The sequence below is a fragment of the Oncorhynchus clarkii genome, unplaced genomic scaffold (genome assembly GCF_045791955.1).
Source record: "Oncorhynchus clarkii lewisi isolate Uvic-CL-2024 unplaced genomic scaffold, UVic_Ocla_1.0 unplaced_contig_5159_pilon_pilon, whole genome shotgun sequence".
Lineage (NCBI taxonomy): Eukaryota > Metazoa > Chordata > Actinopteri > Salmoniformes > Salmonidae > Oncorhynchus > Oncorhynchus clarkii.
In genome coordinates this window covers 1-18,806 of record NW_027259912.1, presented here as the reverse complement: position 1 = coordinate 18,806, position 18,806 = coordinate 1, and the positions used below count along the sequence as shown (strand labels likewise).

Genomic DNA, 18,806 nt, shown 5'->3' with positions numbered 1-18,806 from the left:
TCTAAACAATACCCACACAAGTCCCAGTCTAAACAATACCCACACAAGTCCCAGCCTAAACAATACCCACACAAGTCCCAGCCTAAACAATACCCACACAAGTCCCAGCCTAAACAATACCCACACAAGTCCCAGTCTAAACAATACCCACACAAGTCCCAGCCTAAACAATAACCACACAAGTCCCAGTCTAAACAATAACCACACAAGTCCCAGTCTAAACAATACCCACACAAGTCCCAGTCTAAACAATAACCACACAAGTCCCAGTCTAAACAATACCCACACAAGTCCCAGTCTAAACAATACTCACACAAGTCCCAGTCTAAACAATAACCACACAAGTCCCAGTCTAAACAATAACCACACAAGTCCCAGTCTAAACAATAACCACACAAGTCCCAGTCTAAACAATAACCACACAAGTCCCAGCCTAAACAATACCCACACAAGTCCCAGTCTAAACAATACCCACACAAGTCCCAGCCTAAACAATACCCACACAAGTCCCAGCCTAAACAATACCCACACAAGTCCCAGTCTAAACAATAACCACACAAGTCCCAGTCTAAACAATAACCACACAAGTCCCAGTCTAAACAATACCCAGACAAGTCCCAGTCTAAACAACGCCCACACGTTCCGGTCTAAACAATACCCACACAAGTCCCGGTCTAAACAATAACCACACAAGTCCCAGTCTAAACAATACCCACACAAGTCCCAGCCTAAACAATACCCACACAAGTCCCAGCCTAAACAATAACCACACAAGTCCCAGTCTAAACAATACCCACACAAGTCCCAGTCTAAACAATAACCACACAAGTCCCAGTCTAAACAATACCCACACAAGTCCCAGTCTAAACAATACCCACACAAGTCCCAGTCTAAACAATACCCACACAAGTCCCAGTCTAAACAATAACCACACAAGTCCCAGCCTAAACAATAACCACACAAGTCCCAGTCTAAACAATACCCACACAAGTCCCAGTCTAAACAATACCCACACAAGTCCCAGTCTAAACAATACCCACACAAGTCCCAGTCTAAACAATACCCACACAAGTCCCAGTCTAAACAATACCCACACAAGTCCCAGTCTAAACAATAACCACACAAGTCCCAGTCTAAACAATACCCACACAAGTCCCAGTCTAAACAATACCCACACAAGTCCCAGTCTAAACAATACCCACACAAGTCCCAGTCTAAACAATAACCACACAAGTCCCAGCCTAAACAATAACCACACAAGTCCCAGTCTAAACAATACCCACACAAGTCCCAGTCTAAACAATACCCACACAAGTCCCAGTCTAAACAATACCCACACAAGTCCCAGTCTAAACAATACCCACACAAGTCCCAGTCTAAACAATACCCACAATGTACAGAGGCCCAGTATAAATAACACCCACAATCAAAAAAAGTTGGTCAAATTGCCTGAATTGATACCATAACAATAAATAGAACATTAATGTGTACCACCGTTTATTCAAATGATCCTTTAAACTAATACTTCTAGTTTGATGGTTATAGTCATCAATTGTCCCATTAACGATCACCCATATTAGCAAACTTATGTCATATCAAACTTATTTCACATTTCTCTAGTATAGGTTACTTATTGTAATGAACGATATCAGCAAACGATATCGGTATGGTCTGTGTCGATAATGTTCTGTCAGTTGTCCCAGCTACACAGTCAAACACACCTGCCGTGCGGCTGGTCGCCATAACAACAGAGAAGTCCCACCACCACCAGCAGTGTGAGGGCGGCTCCCGGCCAATGGAGACAGGAGTGGCGGTTGCCATGGTGAAGGAAGCTTTTCACCCACTGCTCCTAAAATAACATCAACAAACAAAACAGCTCATTACGCTCTACAACAAAGTGTGTGTGTGTCCGTGTGTGTGTGTGTATGTGAGTGTGTGCGGTGGTATCTACCTGTGCAGTGGGTTGTTTGCCACGGCCTGTGGTCTGGTGCTGGTCAAGCAGGGTGGTGAGCTGGTCCCTCAGTGTTCCCAGAGCCTGACCAGTGGACAAGCCCAGGGTCCCCGCTCCCCCCTCCTCCTGAAACATACACACACACACAAAATATATAGTTAGAATGCACAAATCACATTACAGTCAAGAACGATTCAAATAGTTCAAAGGTCACAAATCCATGGACATTTATGGTACAAAAAGCACCATGTCCACATAGCTTGGCTGCCCATGACCGCTGAAACAGAGCAGTACCTTGCTAGCTGCTTTGCCTTGGTCCTATGCACAGATAAACTGTACAGTATAATTATCGGCACTCTAAACTAACTGAAGCCAATAGGATATGGTTTTAAAAGAGCAGAGACTAGAGGTCGGCCGATTTCAAATTTTCATAACAATCGGTAATTGGCATTTTTGGACGCCGATTACATTGCACTCCACGAGGAGACTGCGTGGCAGGCTGACCACCTGTTACGCGAGTGCAGCATCAAAAGGGCCTTGTGGCTGCAAGGAGCAAAGGTCAGTTGCTAGCTAGCATTAAACTTATATTAACATAATCACTAGTTAAACTAGTAATATCAACCGTGTGTAGTTAACTAGCTTGTCCTGCGTTCCATATAATCAATGCGGTGCCTGTTAATTTAGAGTCGAATCACAGCCTACTTCAACTTCGCCAAACGGTTAATGATTTAACAAAAGCGCATTTGCAAAAAAAAGCACAATCGTTGCACCAATGTACCTAACCATAAACATCCATGCCTTTCTTAAAATCAATACACAAGTATTATTTTTTAAACCTGCATATTTAGTTAAAATAAATTCCTGTGAGCAGGCAATATTAACTAGGGAAATTGTGTCACTTCTCTTGTGTTCTGTGCAACAGAGTCAGGGTATATGCAGCAGTTTGGGCCGCCTGGCTCATTGCGAACTGTGTGAAGACCATTTCTGCCTAACAACGACCGTGATTAATTTGCCAGAATTTTACATTATTATGACATAACTTAACAGCAATATTTCGGGTTGACACCCGTTCGATAACAAACGGTTCCGTATTTCACTGAAAGAAAACTTTTTGATTTCGAAATTATCGTTTCCGGATTTGACCATGTTAATGACCTAAGGCTCGTATTTCTGTGTGTTATTATATTATAATTAAGTCTATGATTTGATATGATAATCGGTATCGGCTTTTTTGGTCCTCCAATAATCGGTATCGGCGTTGAAAAATCATAATCGGTCGACCTCTAGCAGAGATTGTTATGCTATAAATTTAATCATTCCTCTACACTGAACAAAAATATAAAAACAAATGTTGGTCCCATGTTCATGAGCTGAAATAAAAGATACCAGAAATTCTCCATATGCACAAAAAGCTTATTTCTCTCAAATTTTGTGCAAAAATGTGTTTGCATCCCTGTTAATGAGCATTTCTCCTTTGCCAAGAAAAATCCATCCACCTGACAAGTGCGGCATATCAAGAAGTTGATTAAACAGAATGATAATTGCACAGGTGCACCTTGTGCTGGGGACAAAAGGTCACTCTAAAAGGTGCAGTTTTATCACACAACGCCACAGATGTCTCAAGTTTAGGGAGCATGCAATTTGCATGCTGACTGCAGGAATGCCCACCAGAGCTGTTGCAAGATCATTTCTCTACCATAATCCTCAAACGTCCTTTTAGAGAATTTGGCAGTATGTCCAAACGGCCTCACAACCGCAGACCACGTGTACAGCGTTGTGTGGGCGAGCAGTTTTCTGATGTCAACGTTGTGAACAGAGTGCCCCATGGTGGCAGTGGGGTTATGGAATGGGAAGGCATAAGCTACAGACAACAAACACAAGTGCATTTTTATCGATGGCAATTTGAATGCACAGAGATACTGTGACGAGATCCTGAGGCCCATTGTCGTGCCATTCATCCACCGCCATCACCTCAATGTCTCAAGGATCTGTACACAATTCCTGAAATATGAAAATGTCCCAGTTCTTCCATGGCATGCATACTTAGACATGTCACCCACTGAGCATGTTTGGGATGCTCTGGATCGATGGGTACAACAGCATGTTCCAAATACCCAGCAACTTCGCACAGCCATTGAAGAGGAGTGGGACAACATTCCACAGGCCACAATCAACATCTCCTATGCAGTGTGTCGCACTGCATGAGGCAAAGTGGTGGTCATACCAGATATGGACAGGTTTTCCTTGTTTTTAAGGTATCTGTGACCAAGAGATGGATGCATACCTGTTTGACCAGTCATGTGAAATCCATAAATTGGGGCCTAATGAAGGCATTTAAATTGACTGATTTCCTTAGATGAACTGTAACTCAGTAACATCTTTGAAATTGTTGCGTTTATATATATATTTTCAGAATAGTTATGCGCAACAGAAGTGAAGCTAGCTGTAGAGCAGGGGTGTCAAAGTCAAATGGACGGAGGGCCAAATAAAAAAATCAGCTACAAGACGAGGGCCGGACTGTTCGAATGTTCATTGAAAAATTTTTAAATGACGCATATAGTCTAGTGAACCTAATTGAACCTACTGAAAACCTAACAAATATATTACAATATGATCAGATAAATAAAGCAATATTTTCTTATGGCTCTGTCAGTAATCTTTAATTTTCAACAGACACAAAAGACAAATTTCCTTTATATAAATATCCCCATAACATGAACATTAAATGAAAGAAACCGGTATTCAAGGCACCATCAGTAGACTATATTTTCTATTTTAGCAAAAGTGGGCTAAATTTACTTCAAAGAAAAAACAATAATAGCAATTTTCTATCATCCACTCAACTGAAATATTTTTAAAATATAATTGGATTGAAATACAAAAAAATAAAGTGCAAAAATCTATTAATCAAAAACAACACTTTGTTTAAGGAGAAGTAACATGCAGTGAAAACAAATATTAAATTTTAACTTTTAAACTTGAACTGAGTAAAAACTCTAAATATGTGATTGCACAGTAATGTTCACTTGTTTGAGGTTGAGGGTGATACTTGGTGGTGTCCCATCTTTTCCACAAGTTCATCAATGTTCGGGGTAAGGCTCTGAGCTGAAGAAATCCTCAGAATTGAGTGGAGGTGTTCAGCAGTAAGTCGACTTCTGTGTGATGTTTTGTTCAGGTTCATCAAAGAAAACAGTTGTTCACACAGGTATGTGCTGCCAAACATAGACAACGTTTGAGCAGCCTGGATGCGCAGCTGGGGCATTGTGCCGGGGAGGAAACGGGCGAACTCCGCAGCACCCACTGCCGCATATTTTGCCCTCAGTGCATCATTGCATTGGAGGTCAATCAACTCCATTTGGAGGTTTGGTGGTGAGCTTTCCACGTCAACAGCAAATGGGTTACCGAGCAGTTCCAACCTGCTTTTTTGTGCTTCAAAGTCAGCAAATCGGCGTCGAAAGTCAGCGGCAAGCATACCTATTTTATCAGCCAACTGTGTGCTCGGGAACGCACTGGTAGAGAGCTTCTCTTTCATGGTCTGGCAGCTGGGAAAGTGGCTCAAATTTTCTTTCCGCATCTGCGTCTCCCACAGAGTCAGTTTGGTTTTAAATGCCTTCACTGTACTGTACATATCAGAGATGACACGATCCCGACCCTGCAGCTGCAAGTTTATTGCATTCAGATGACTCGTAATGTCACACAGAAAAGCCATTTCACACAGAAACATTTCGTCTCGGAGTTGTGTTGTGTCTTTCCCTTTGCTGTCCAAGAACAGACAAATCTCCTCACGAAGCTCGAAACATCTTTGAAGCACCTTTCCCTGGCTTAGCCATCGCACCTCTGTGTGATAAGGCAAATCACCATGCTCCGTTTCTAACTCCGTCAGAAATGCCTTGAACTGGCGGTGATTCAAACCTTTGGCTCTGATAAAGTTAACTGTGCGCGTGATGATGCTCATTACATGCTCCATTTTCAAGGCTTTACTGCACAACGCTTCCTGGTGTATGATACAATGATAAGCTGTCAGCTCACCTGTCGCGTTTTCCTCTTGCATCTTTTCCCGTATCTTCGCCACCAGTCCGCTCCTGTGTCCACACATCGCAGGTGCTCCGTCGGTTGTCAAACCCACAAGTTTTTCCCAAGGCAGCTCCATCTCATTTACACATCTTGACACCTCTTCATACAAATCATGCCCCGTAGTTGTGCCATGCATAGGACGTAAAGCCAAAAACTCCTCTGTCACGCTTAGGTTGGAGTCCACTCCGCGGATGAAAATTGACAACTGGGCAATGTCAGAAATGTCGGTGCTCTCATCCACAGCCAAGGAATATGCAATAAAATCTTTTCCCTTTTTCACAAGCTGCTCTTTTAGATTGATGGACAACTGGTCTACTCTCTCGGCAATGGTGTTTCTGCTCAGACTCACATTTAAAAAGAGTTGCCTTTTTTCTGGGCAAACTTCGTCACAAACTTTAATCATGCAGTTTTTGATGAAATCCCCCTCCGTAAATGGCCGGGCTGATTTAGCGATCTCTTCTGCCAAAATAAAACTGGCCTTGACAGCAGCCTGGCCTTGTGATTTGGCTTTTTTGAACAGAGCCTGTCGAGATTTGAGGCCTCGTTTTAATTCCTCTGCCTTTTGTAGCCTTTGTTCCATGTCCATATTCTTGTTTTTGTCCGCGTGTTTCGTTTCATAATGTCGTCTCAGATTATACTCTTTCAGTACCGCCACACTTTCTCCACACAGAAGACACACAGGTTTTCCAGCTACCTTCGTGAACATATACTCCGACTCCCACCTTGTTTGAAACCCCCGGTTCTCAGTATCCACCTTCCGTTTTGCCATTTTTGATGGGTATCTGAAAGTTAATTTTACTGTGATGCTGACGACTGCTGTGCCAATAAATATTGAAATGAAGCAGCCTACTGCTCGGTGCGTCACCTTTGCATTGTGGGAAATGTAGTATTGGTGCGTGTAAAAGATCTGCGGGCTGCCGGCTTGCTGCGGGCCGGTTCTAATAATAAATCAAGATCATCCCAGGGGCCGTAAAAAACCTTCTTGCGGGCCGGATGTGGCCCGCGGGCCTTGACTCTGACATATGTGCTGTAGAGGAACAGTCATACCTAATGTCAGTGGGTTAGGGTTACAATGTAAGCCAGCTGCAGAGGAACAGTCATACCTAATGTCAGTGGGTTAGGGTTACAATGGAAGCCAGCTGCAGAGGAACAGTCATACCTAATGTCAGTGGGTTAGGGTTACAATGGAAGCCAGCTGCAGAGGAACAGTCATACCTAATGTCAGTGGGTTAGGGTTACAATGGAAGCCAGCTGCAGAGGAACAGTCATACCTAATGTCAGTGGGAATCTTTTCCCACACTCTACAGACACCTAATTTCAGCTCAGCTTTGTTTTCAAGCTCCACATCCCACACAGCTATAAATAAAACGGACAATTCTCCAGAGTCAAGAAGCAGAAAATCCTCTAGACATGGACACACACAAAACACACCCGAACGTCAGAGCCTGGTTGACACCGCTTCAGCATCCTAATGCCTGGCTAGCCGGTCTCATCTCTCTCTGCCCTACACTGAATCTTGGTCTAGCTCAGCCACAGCCCAGTGCCAGCTGGACGAGCTCTGACTGAATGTGCCTCTGCAATGTCTGGCTAGATGATACAGGAGAGTGTAAGAGTGGAGGCATATGAAAGCTGAAAGAAAGAGTGCCTGGGTGGAAAGGAGAAGAGAAACTGTATTGAGGGTTGTGCTTTGTAGTGTTTCCGCAGCAGTTGTTTAGTGTGGTGGAGCGCCACGACAAAATTACAGTCCACTTCTCCTCTGCAAACAAAACAAGTGATGAAAAGAAAAACTATTCTACTCTTGATGTTGTCAGAATGATCTGTTTACCTAGTCGGCTTGTGCGTTTTATGCCACATAAATATTCCTTGAGGAACAAGTTACGAGTGCTATAGGGAGGGAAACATGAAATTCTGACAAGAAGTCAACGCATAACAATTCTCGCAATTGCAGGGAAAACAGAAATGAATGGCCTTTGTTAGAAAGAGGACCCCAGCTTTCCATTCCTGCTTTTAACTCCTAAATATGAGCAAACTGCAACATTTTAAACCAAGACTTTTTAGCAGTGGCATGGTTAAGCAAGTTACCACTGCTATTCCCTGTGAGTGCATAGGGGAAAGTGGAGTTAAATGTAACATGGGTAAATTGTAGGGTAGCTCGGGGTAAAATGCCACCCGCCCTCAAAACACTTTCAGTTGAGCAAGAGTAAAACTACCATGAAGTGGTTTCTGTGAGAAGTACAGATCCCGGGTGGTGGAGTGGCCCCAAGTTACCCTAACAAGACAGGCCTAGATTATATTCGGTGTTTATGCAAGTTTTTGGGGACTTAAAAATTCATCAATAGGATGCTAACTAGTTAAAATATCACATTTGGGATCTAGCTAATGATTAGCCCAACAGGGTAAATGCAGAGGCAACCCCATGCTTCAGACTATTTATTTATAGCCACTATGCTGCATTAGCTGGGTAACAGGTAATAATGCTTATTGCTAATAGTATACCTGATAATATGGACCATGCATAGGCTATATGTGAAAATAATTTAACAAATAATTTAACAATTTCTGGGAGGTGTAAATATATATTTTTCCTTCATTTTGGAGTAGGAAGTCCTTTTAAAAAGTCACCTGAACTGAGCTTAGTCCTTCTACATAACAACCCCCAGACCCTTAAAACAAGGGGGGGGGGGAGGTAGGGACCCAACCTTTGTGTGGTAGCAGGGAGTAGCAGCACTTGCTATGCAAACGTGAGTATAACTCTGGTCACGCAAATGGAAAACTTTGTAAAAAAGTAGGAATCATTTGTGAGAATGAGGCGGACGAATTGGCCATCCACTCGTCAATCTGCGGGGCAAGATTTAATCTGTGAGAACTTCCATGGTTATCAACAACGGAAGGAGATGCTTCAGCAAAACTTTGCTTTTCAAAGTGGATGCTGTCCCTACAACGCATCACAAGCAGCCAGCTGCAGAGACAGGCTATGATCCGGGCTTCATCAGGTACTGGGAAAGTAGTCAGACCTTGACTTTCTCCACATTTTGTTACATTACAGACTTATTCTAAAATGGATTTGTTTTTTTCCCTCATTAATCTACCCAAAATACCCCATAATGTCAAAGCAAAAACAGGTTTTTGAAAAAATATGAATAAATAAAAAATATCACATTTACATAAGATTTCAGACCCTTCACACAGTACTTTGTTGAAGCACCTTTGAAGGCGATTACAGCCTCGAATCTTCTTGGGTATGACACAACAAAGCTTGGCACACCTATATTTGGGGAGTTTCTCCCATTCTTCTTTGCAGATCCTCTCAAGCTCAGATCCTCTTCTCCCTTGATTGCTCAGTTTGGCTGGGCGTCCAGCTGTAGGAAGAGTCAAGGGTGGATCCAAATTTCTTCCATTTAAGAATGGAGGCCCACTGCGTTCTTGGGGACCATCAATGTGGCAAAAACATGGGGAAGGATACCAAAATATCTGTGCCTCGACACAATCCTGTCTTGGAGCTCTACAGACAATTCCTTTGACATCATGGCCTGGTGTTTGCTCTGACATGCACTGCCAACTGTGGGACCTTATATAGACAGGTGTAGGTATAAACAGGTGTGTGCCTTTCCAAATCATGTCCAATCAATTTAATTAAGCACAAGTGAACTCCAAATCAAGTTGTAGAAACATCAAGGATGATCAATGGAAACAGGATGCACCTGAGCTCTATTTCGAGTCTTCTAGCAAATGGTCTGAATACTTATGTAAATAAGGTATCTGTTTTTTATTTGTAATAAATGAGCAAAATGTATAAAAACATTTTCACTTCGTCACTATGGGGTAATATGTGTAGATTGATATGGGATTTTTTTTACATTTAAACCATTTTAAAATAAAGCTGTAACGTAACAAGATGTGGAAAAAGTCAAGGGGTCTGAATATTTTCCGAAAGTACTGTAAGTGAATGAGCTAGCTTACTACCTCCATGCTAACGTTAGCTAGCTATAGAACTACCGCATTTAGCTCACATCTTCCATCTAAATAACACTAAAGTAACCAAATGAACATGGCTACCAACAGCTGGTAGACAACTGCTGGTGCTGTCATACTAGACAGTACAAGCCTATGGGAAAATAGTTGTTTTGTTCGCGATGGAGGTCAATGTTTTGTACAGAGCCCTGTAGCTGGGGCCAAAACTGTGTGTGTCTGTGTGGATTGCGGGCTAAAACAAAACACGACGCCTCGGCCATGTATTCGATCATGGATCTGGTGACAGAGCCATGAAGGAGCCATGTTTTCTTTAGAGGGGCGGAGAGTTTATTTCTGGAGCTAGCCGCAGGAGTTGTGTTATGGGAGCTGCTGGCTGTCTGCTAGAGGTTGACCGATTATGATTTTTCAACACTGATACCGATTATTGGAGGACCAAAAAAGCCGATACCGATTAATCTGACAATTTTATTTTTTTGTAATAATGACAAATGTATTTATTTATTTGAATTTTACCCCTTTTTCTCCCCAATTTCGTGGTGTCCAATTGTTGTAGTAGCTACTATCTTGTCTCATTGCTACAACTCCCGTACGGGCTCGGGAGAGACGAAGGCTGAATGTCATGCGTCCTCCGTACTGCTTCTTAACACAGCGCGCATCCAACCCGGAAGCCAGCCGCACCAATGTGTCGTAGGCTACACCGTGCACCTGGCAACCTTGGCTAGTGCGCACTGCGCCCGGCCCGCCACAGGAGTCGCTGGTGCGCGATGAGACAAGGAGATCCCTACCGACCAATCCCTCCCTAACCCGGACGATGCTAGGCCAATTGTGCGTCGCCCCACGGACCTCCCGGTCGTGGCCGGTTACGACAGAGCCTGGGCGCGAACCCAGGGACTCTGATGGCACAGCTGGCGCTGCAGTACAGCGCCCTTAACCACTGCGCAATGACAATTACAACAATACTGAATGAACACTTATTTTAACTTAATATAATACATCAATAAAATCTATTTAGCCTCAAGTAAATAATCAAACATGTTCAATTTGGTTTAAATAATGCAAAAACAAAGCGCTGGAGAAGAAAGTAAAAGTGCAATATGTGCTATGTAAGAAAGCTAACGTTTCAGTTCCTTGCTCAGAACATGAGAACATATGAAAGCTGGTGGTTCCTTTTAACATGAGTCTTCAATATTCCCAGGTAAGAAGTTTTAGGTTGTAGTTATTATAGGAATTATAGGACTATTTTCCTCTATACCATTTGTATTTCATTAACCTTTGACGATTGGATGTTCTTATAGGCACTTTAGTATTGCCAGTGTAACAGTATAGCTTCCGTCCCTCTCCTCGCTCCTCCCTGGGCTCGAACCAGCAACACAATGACAACAGCCAACATCGAAGCAGCGTTACCCATGCAGAGCAAGGGGAACAACTACTAGAAGGCTCAGAACGAGTGACATTTGAAACACTATTAGCGCGCGCTAACTAGTGGCCTTTTTGGGTATAGCAAGCCCATTCCCCTCTCCCTGCCTCCTTCAACTAGGCTGCTGTTGTCAGAGGTCGTAAATTCCTGAGAAGACCTCATGGACACACAGTTATAGAGAGTAGTTTTTTATGGAGACAAATGAAATCCTTCCACCCCACAGAACTTGAGGAACGAACAAATTTCATGATCCGGAGAAAGTGTAAAAGATCGGTGAAGAATCCAGCTACGAACTGGTCAGTTTGTCACAACTTGGGAAGCTCATGGGAGACGGTGTGGCCACATTACCATAACGCTGTTTATATAATAGCCCCAGATATAAGGTTTACATCTAATTGTTGTATAAGATGAATGAGTGAGTATGACACTGTTTACACAATTTTACAATATGATTTTGGACTGTTTAATGAAGGAAAACTCAAAAAGGAAATTGGATTTGAACTAAATCAGAGGACCACCCCTGAGCCCAGTTAGGGTCAGATATCCTGGGATAGCCTTTTCCTGCCATTCCGAATAAAACCCAACTTTGAGAAATTATCACCAGACCAAGCTTACCTCAATTACGAGATGGCTAAAGGTGTATGCCATCGCTGAATCTTTTTAACCATACCACGTGGTTAAACTCTTAGACTATCGATACCGACAGAATAAGAACAAGTCTTTGATATTGATTACTAGTCTGCAGCTAGGAATTCGGCATCATTGAACGCGAAGAACGACAACCACCGAAACATTAATTCTATAACGAATGTCACTCTGAACAATCCCCTCTAACCACAACCGAGAGAGAGAGACGGACAATTCTATAAAATAAATTAACTTTTCACCAGCGATCAAGACGACACACTGAGCGTAAATATATATATTGATTGCAATAGTTCCCGACTGAGTGAGCGTTCATGTGTAAGGATTAGCATTTCAATTGTTATAGCTATCACTTTGTAGTGACTTCTTAGTCGACCCCCACTCCCCCTCGTCAAACAAGCCGCCATGCCGGTTCAGCCCACTAGGGCACATTCTCCTATCATTTCATGTAACCACATTTACCATGTTTGTTTGTTTGTTTGTTTATGCATTTCTGTGAATTACCTACTTAGTAATAAATAAATGGTTTAAGACAATTGATGTATGGATGACTCGTAGTGAAGACTGGCTTCGTGCAGATAACCAACAATTTACGACGTTTGGAATGAGACTAACGTGAGGTACAGTAAATACTTCATTAATTCGAAGATAAAATATCTGAAAAGTTATTTTAGGAAATTATAACTTTGTAATCTGAATATTTTTCCTTGGTGCCCTGACTTCCTAGTTAATTAGTTACGTGATTAATTAGTTGATCGCACAGTAACGAATTAGAGAGAATCTTGGATAAAAACTATAAGTCAGCCATTCCGATTAATCGGTCGACCTCTATTGTCTGCACTTGGGCTCTGTGTGTGTGGATGGCTCGATGGATGGGGTCTGTGGTGCCAGGCGGTAGAGCTTGCCTGCGGGCTAAATTGAAATGCGATGCTTTGGTCATGGATCTGATTGTGGATCTGGGGGTCATTTTGGAGAAGTCCTGGAGACAGGCTTTCTTTGGAGGAGTAGACTGTGGATTTTGTTCAATGGGAAATAAATCTTAGGTTCCATGTTGTCACAGTTGCTTCTTGTTGAAGAGGCATCAGCTAACGTTAGCTTCCTCTGCTTCTTGTTGAAAAGGCATCAGCTAACGTTAGCTTCCTCCGTTTCTGAATTCGTTTGTGGCCTTTTTTTCTAGCTGGCAAAATAAGTGAGCTAGATTGTTTGTGTATTACCATATGTTGATAACATACCCACGTTTGTCACTGGTATTGGCTAGTAAATATCCGAAATCTTGCCAGCTAGACAGTTATAGCCGCAAGCTAAAACTAGGGAAAGAGGGAAGAGAGAATTTACTTTGTTTCATCTGCAGCTGGCTTGATAAAGTAATTTTACAGACTATAATTGCTCAATAAGTTGTGAATATCGTAGGAAAATCCTCAAAGCTTAGTGGGCATCAGCTCATCATGTACAGTAGGTTCACCGTGTGAATCATCGTGTTCGGTTTTCATACGCAGGGAGAATAAATTGTACAATTGTAAAGTAAAAAGTTAGAACCCATGTATATTCATAGTTGCAGGAAGTCATGGTACCGAGGGTGCTGCAGAACCCCCTGACAAATCACAATTCAATTCATATTATTTGAACTGATATATTCTAGGCCTTTATTACTCCTGTATGAGCAGAGAAAAATACTCCACAACAGAGTGGGGTGACAGAAAGGGAGGAGGCTGAGAAGGAGAGCGGATGGTGTGGTTGCTGACACTTGTCAACCTTCAGCTCACTGCTTTAAAAGTACAGGCTCATGATAACGAGCTGACAGTCCAGTTCCTCTTTTGAGACACCAGACCAAAGACGGTTTCAATGTCTGTCATGAATAGCTTACATTTATTGGCCAACTTAAAAAAAAAAAACTTGGAAGAGCGGTCTGCGGGGATCAGTCAGCGCAAACACACACACACACACACACACGTCCCAAGGAGTCTCTGTTTCACAAACAGCCCACTTCAGGGAGCCAGCTGACGTCGCTGGGCGCTAGGAAACTCACCTGCTTCTTATCCTGTAGCTCCATGGCAACCAGCGCAGCCTCTCACCATGCTCCGAGTCTCATACACACACCAGACGAGCATAGGCAGCGCCTTCACCCTCCGAATGTCCCCTCGATCCCCAACTTTGGCTGTCCCCTCGATCCCCAACGTCGGCTGGAGGACAATGTCACCCACTGGCCCCGCTATGTCAGCCTGCTCTGCCAGTCTGAGGGGATGACCACGCACGCCCACATGGACTCACTGCAGGGTACGCTGGGAGATGTAGTTTTTGAGGAGGCTAGTTACTGTAGTCACGAATGGCTAGGTAGATCTGTGTGGGGAAGAGATCAGTAAAAGGAAAGATAAATGATTACGGTATTGGTATATAGCAGTGATTTCATACCCTAGCTATAGGTCCGTGGGAAAGAGGCAGAGACGGATGTCTTTCTGACAGTTTCAGCTGAACAGGTACAGGAACCAAACCCAACTTGTATGATCCATTTACTTAACATGTATACATGGTGTAAGAATGCGGTCCAATAAGCAACTGGTGCAAACTACTGTGCACTTACGGAAAGACGTCATGAACTTATATAGCCAGCCCATTCACAACAAGAGCCTACGTCAGAAGCAGAACTATTCGTTGCTGACAGATGTACAATAGATTAAATGTACTCACTTTCTGCGTATGCTTATCCTTGGATTTCCTTGCACTGATTTGACCTGTACTTACAGTGTCTTCTATGGGAGAGAGAGAGAGGCGATGAACGACAGCCCACATGTCATGATGCTTTTATAGTGACTTCCGGTTTTAGTGTGCATTCGGAGCTTATGGTTTCACATGCCATCTAGATAACTGAGAGTCAATGGTAGTGTCTGCAGATTCTGCCATGGAAAAACAAGAATGCAATGCACCTAGCTAAAACTTCGCACAATCAATGCTGTGTGACAAAAACACGTGTTAACGTTGCCAGCTAAAGCACTGTTTACGATTCGTCGCCAGCTAGCTAATGCGAGCTAAGCTAGCTAGCGTTGCCATTTGCAACGTCAAGGTTCGTTTTCTTATCGATGTCAAGAGACGCCTGCGATAACTGGCAATCGCGCGCTAAGCAATTTACAGAGCGAATGGCACCACTGTCAATGCGCCAAATATATCTGTCACACTCACGTTCAGGTTGCAACGAGGTCTGTCTCTCGTCACACCGTTTAAACCTCAATTTGATCTCGAAAAGCCCGTGTACAGTCCACTAGTGAAACGCCATGTTCGTGAAGGAGTGGCATTTCTTGTTGGAAGCTGTGAAGTACGGTTGTGATAGGTTGGGATTCCTGGAGGGCTTGCCATAGGTGGAATATTCTCTCGTTTGTTGATAAGGGTTTTGATTGACGTGTGTAGGAGGGGCGGCTGGTGGAAGTCCTATTTTTACGGTCTAGACACGAATCGACCGTTTTAGTTTTACTTATCCTCAATTCAATTTCAATTCAAGGGGCTTTATTGGCATGGGAAACACATGTTAACATTGCCAAAGCAAGTGAAATAGATAATTAACAAAAGTGAAATAAACAATAAAAATTAACAGTAAACATTACACTCACAGAAGTTCCAAAAGAATAAAGACATTACAAATGTCATATTATGTCCATATACAGTGTTGTAACGATGTGCAAATAGTTAAAGTACAAAATGGGAAATAAATAAACATGGGTTGTATTTACAATGGTGCTTGTTCTTCACTGGTTGCCCTTTTCTTGTGGCAACAGGTCACAAATTTTGTTGCTGTGATGGCACACTGTGGTATTTCACCCAGTAGATTATTATAGAGTATCAAAATTGGGTTTGTCTTCAAATTCTTTGTGGGCAGTGTGCACATAGCCTGTCTTCTACAGTATGGGGGCCTTTCTCAATAGCAAGCCTATGCTCACTGTATCTGTACATAGTCAAAGCTTGCCTTAAGTTTGGGTCAGTCAGGGTGGTCAGGTATTCTGCCACTGTGTACTCTCTGTTTAGGGCCTAATAGCATTCTAGTTTGCTCAGTTTTTTTTGTTAATTCTTTCCAATGTGTCAAGTAATTATCTTTTGTTTTCTCATTATTTTTATTGGGTGTAATTGTGTTGCTGTCCTGGGGCTCTGTGGGGTGTGTTTGTGTTTGTGAACAGAGCCCCAGGACCAGCTTGCTTAGGGGACTCTTCTCCAGGTTCATCTCTCTGTAGGTGATGGCTTTGTTATGGAAGGTTTGGGAATCGCTTCCTTTTAGGTGGTTGTAGAATTTAACGGCTCTTTTCTGGATTTTCAATCTCTCTGTAATCTTTTTCAAAGGTGAGTAGGTTACTGCATAGTTGGCTTTACCAGGGAGGAAGAGGCGGTCCATGAAAATGAGCCCACGAAGTAAGGATTATTTTGTAGGGTGGTCCATCAAAGCATGTCGAATTTGGTCAACATTGATTTGTTAATTTTCTACATGAGGCAATTTTTTGTTGTTGTTGATTGAATAGAAGTTTCTTCATGGTTAGGTTGTTACCAATCCACTGATATAAAATGGATGCACGTTGAAAAAACAACAACTTTATATCAGAGTTGTGTCTGTTGTCATGGAGATAGAAGCCTCATCATTTTAGCATGGACATTGCCATTGAGGGCTTCCACCATTTTAAAGTGTTCAACTGGGTGGGGATTGCTACGAGTTGGGCACAATCAGCCAAAGAAGAAGAATATATTGTACTACTTTAAAACGTAGAGAACCTCAATGGCGCTTCCCATGCTGTCACAGACCGGCCACATCATGATGATGCAAAATGCATAATTTTGCATATTCCTGATATGGCTGGTGAAACTTTGCTTATTCACAATGATTCACAGCTGTAATGGCTGCCAAAAGCGCTTCCACCAATGGTAGGGCAACATTTTAATTTCCACCTAAATAGACATACCCAAATGTATTTATTTTTCATGACATGGCCATAAACAATAACTGGTATTGTTGCATTGTTTAAGAAAGGTCTGGAATTCACCTTTCTGGTAAAAAATAATTATAAATGCTGAGATTTTCTCCTAAAACGTCCAATGAGCGTCGCAGATACCATTCAAATGTGTGCCGACTGATTACAACAGCAGCATAAAGCACAAAGTGATTTTGTCCGTCTGTGACCATGGAAAAGTCGTCTTCTTTCAATTCTGTAGCATTTTTTTCCATGTTGAGAGCTCAAAATCCAGCTGAGACTATCACAGCGAGATGAAACCACAATGGCTGGACTGTCATCGTTTCATTTGTTGTCTCTAAAGCTGGGCTCACTCGCTCAGAGGAAGAGATAATCGATTCTTTGTATGGATAGAAGACCTGGGATAACTATAGTTTTTTAACTAGGCTTTGTGGAAAGTACCTATTTTCTCTCGGAACGAATAGTTACTTTGGAGGTGACTACAAATATTTGAATACATATCCCAAAAAGTACTACTTTTTAAAAACTATTTCAATTCAGATCTCAGAAAGTAACTACTTTTTTTAAATGTTTGATTACAGATCTCAGGAAGGGACTTCTTTCCTGAAGCTATTGGATTGGCTGCTTTAAACTAATGTCAGGAATGTATCTGGAACTGCATGTTGAAGGTAGAAATGAAAGGGATAGAGCACACGCCATCTCCTATACTATTTCAATCTATCTGACAGTCATATGTGACCTACACAATACATTTCTATCTGAACATTCCATTGTCCTATATGTCCATTGCCCCAGGTGTACATAATCAAGTCAAACAAATTATATTCTGAACCGATAAGTATAAATAAGTTGTAATTCTCAACTACTGTATGATTCTTTCAACATGCCACTGAAAAGGTTGAAAGCGGCAATTCCTTTTATGATACCTGAAAAAATACTGTAGAGTAATTCAAAGCCTTTTGCAACTGTTGCAAACAGCAAGTTGGATGCTTAGCAAAAACAACTTCAAACCTCTTTGTCCATCTGAGGGTAAGAGTCCTTGTTTCAACCACACACTACACCCTCTTTAAAGGGATAGTTTACTCAGAATACAAACGAACACGATTTTCAACCTACCTTGGCTGTAGTTGATTCAAGAAGGCAGGTTTTTGATATTTTGCAACACTTAATAACCATATTTTGTGACTGCAAGCATTCTCAGTTTTATTTTACTAGGCAAGTCAGTTAAGAACAATTTTTTTTCAATGACAGCCTAGAAACAGTGGGTGTATTGCCTTATTCAGGGGCAGAATGACAGATTTTTACCTTGTCAGCTCGGGGATTAAATCTTGCAACCTTTCGGTTACAAGTCTAACGCTCTAACCACTAGGCTACCTGCCGCCTCAGTAACACCTAACATTAAACTGTTCAAGAAGCAGCAGAGGGAGCACCTCGATGGGACACCATTGGAGAAGGTGGAAAGTTTTTTTTTTAAGTTCCTCGCGTCCATATCACTGACAAACTGAAATGGTCCACCCACGCAGACAGTGTGGTGAAGAAGGCGCAACCGCACCTCTTCAACCTCAGTAGGATGAAGAAATTTGGCTTGTCACCTAAAACCCTCAAACGGCAACTGCACACCCACAACCGCAGGGCTCTCCAGAGGGTGGTGCGGTCTGCACAACGCATCACAGGGGGAAAACTACCTGCCCTCCAGGACACCTACACTACTAACAATTCCAAAACTACTACCTTATAGACACAAGTGTAAAGGGATAAAGAATATGTACATAAAGATATATGAATGAGTGATGGTACAGAGCGGCAT

At 42.4% G+C, this 18,806-nt stretch overlaps 1 protein-coding gene and 1 long non-coding RNA gene across 2 annotated transcripts; both read right to left on the bottom strand.

Moving 5' to 3' along the window:
* Nucleotides 1–1,721: 1,721 nt before the first annotated feature.
* On the bottom strand, nucleotides 1,722–14,211 carry LOC139400994 (transmembrane protein 94-like; the record flags this gene model as incomplete). The annotated part of the gene is made up of 3 exons (XM_071145518.1): nucleotides 14,086–14,211; nucleotides 1,952–2,077; nucleotides 1,722–1,849 (listed from the first exon to the last, which is right to left on the bottom strand). Coding segments are annotated over exons 1-3 (278 nt in total), but the record flags the coding sequence as incomplete, so codon positions are not given.
* Nucleotides 14,212–14,221: 10 nt separating this feature from the next.
* On the bottom strand, nucleotides 14,222–15,345 carry LOC139400995 (uncharacterized). Its single transcript, XR_011632836.1, has 3 exons — nucleotides 15,234–15,345; nucleotides 14,745–14,806; nucleotides 14,222–14,396 (listed from the first exon to the last, which is right to left on the bottom strand). It is a non-coding gene; the product is annotated as an uncharacterized lncRNA (long non-coding RNA).
* Nucleotides 15,346–18,806: the final 3,461 nt, after the last annotated feature.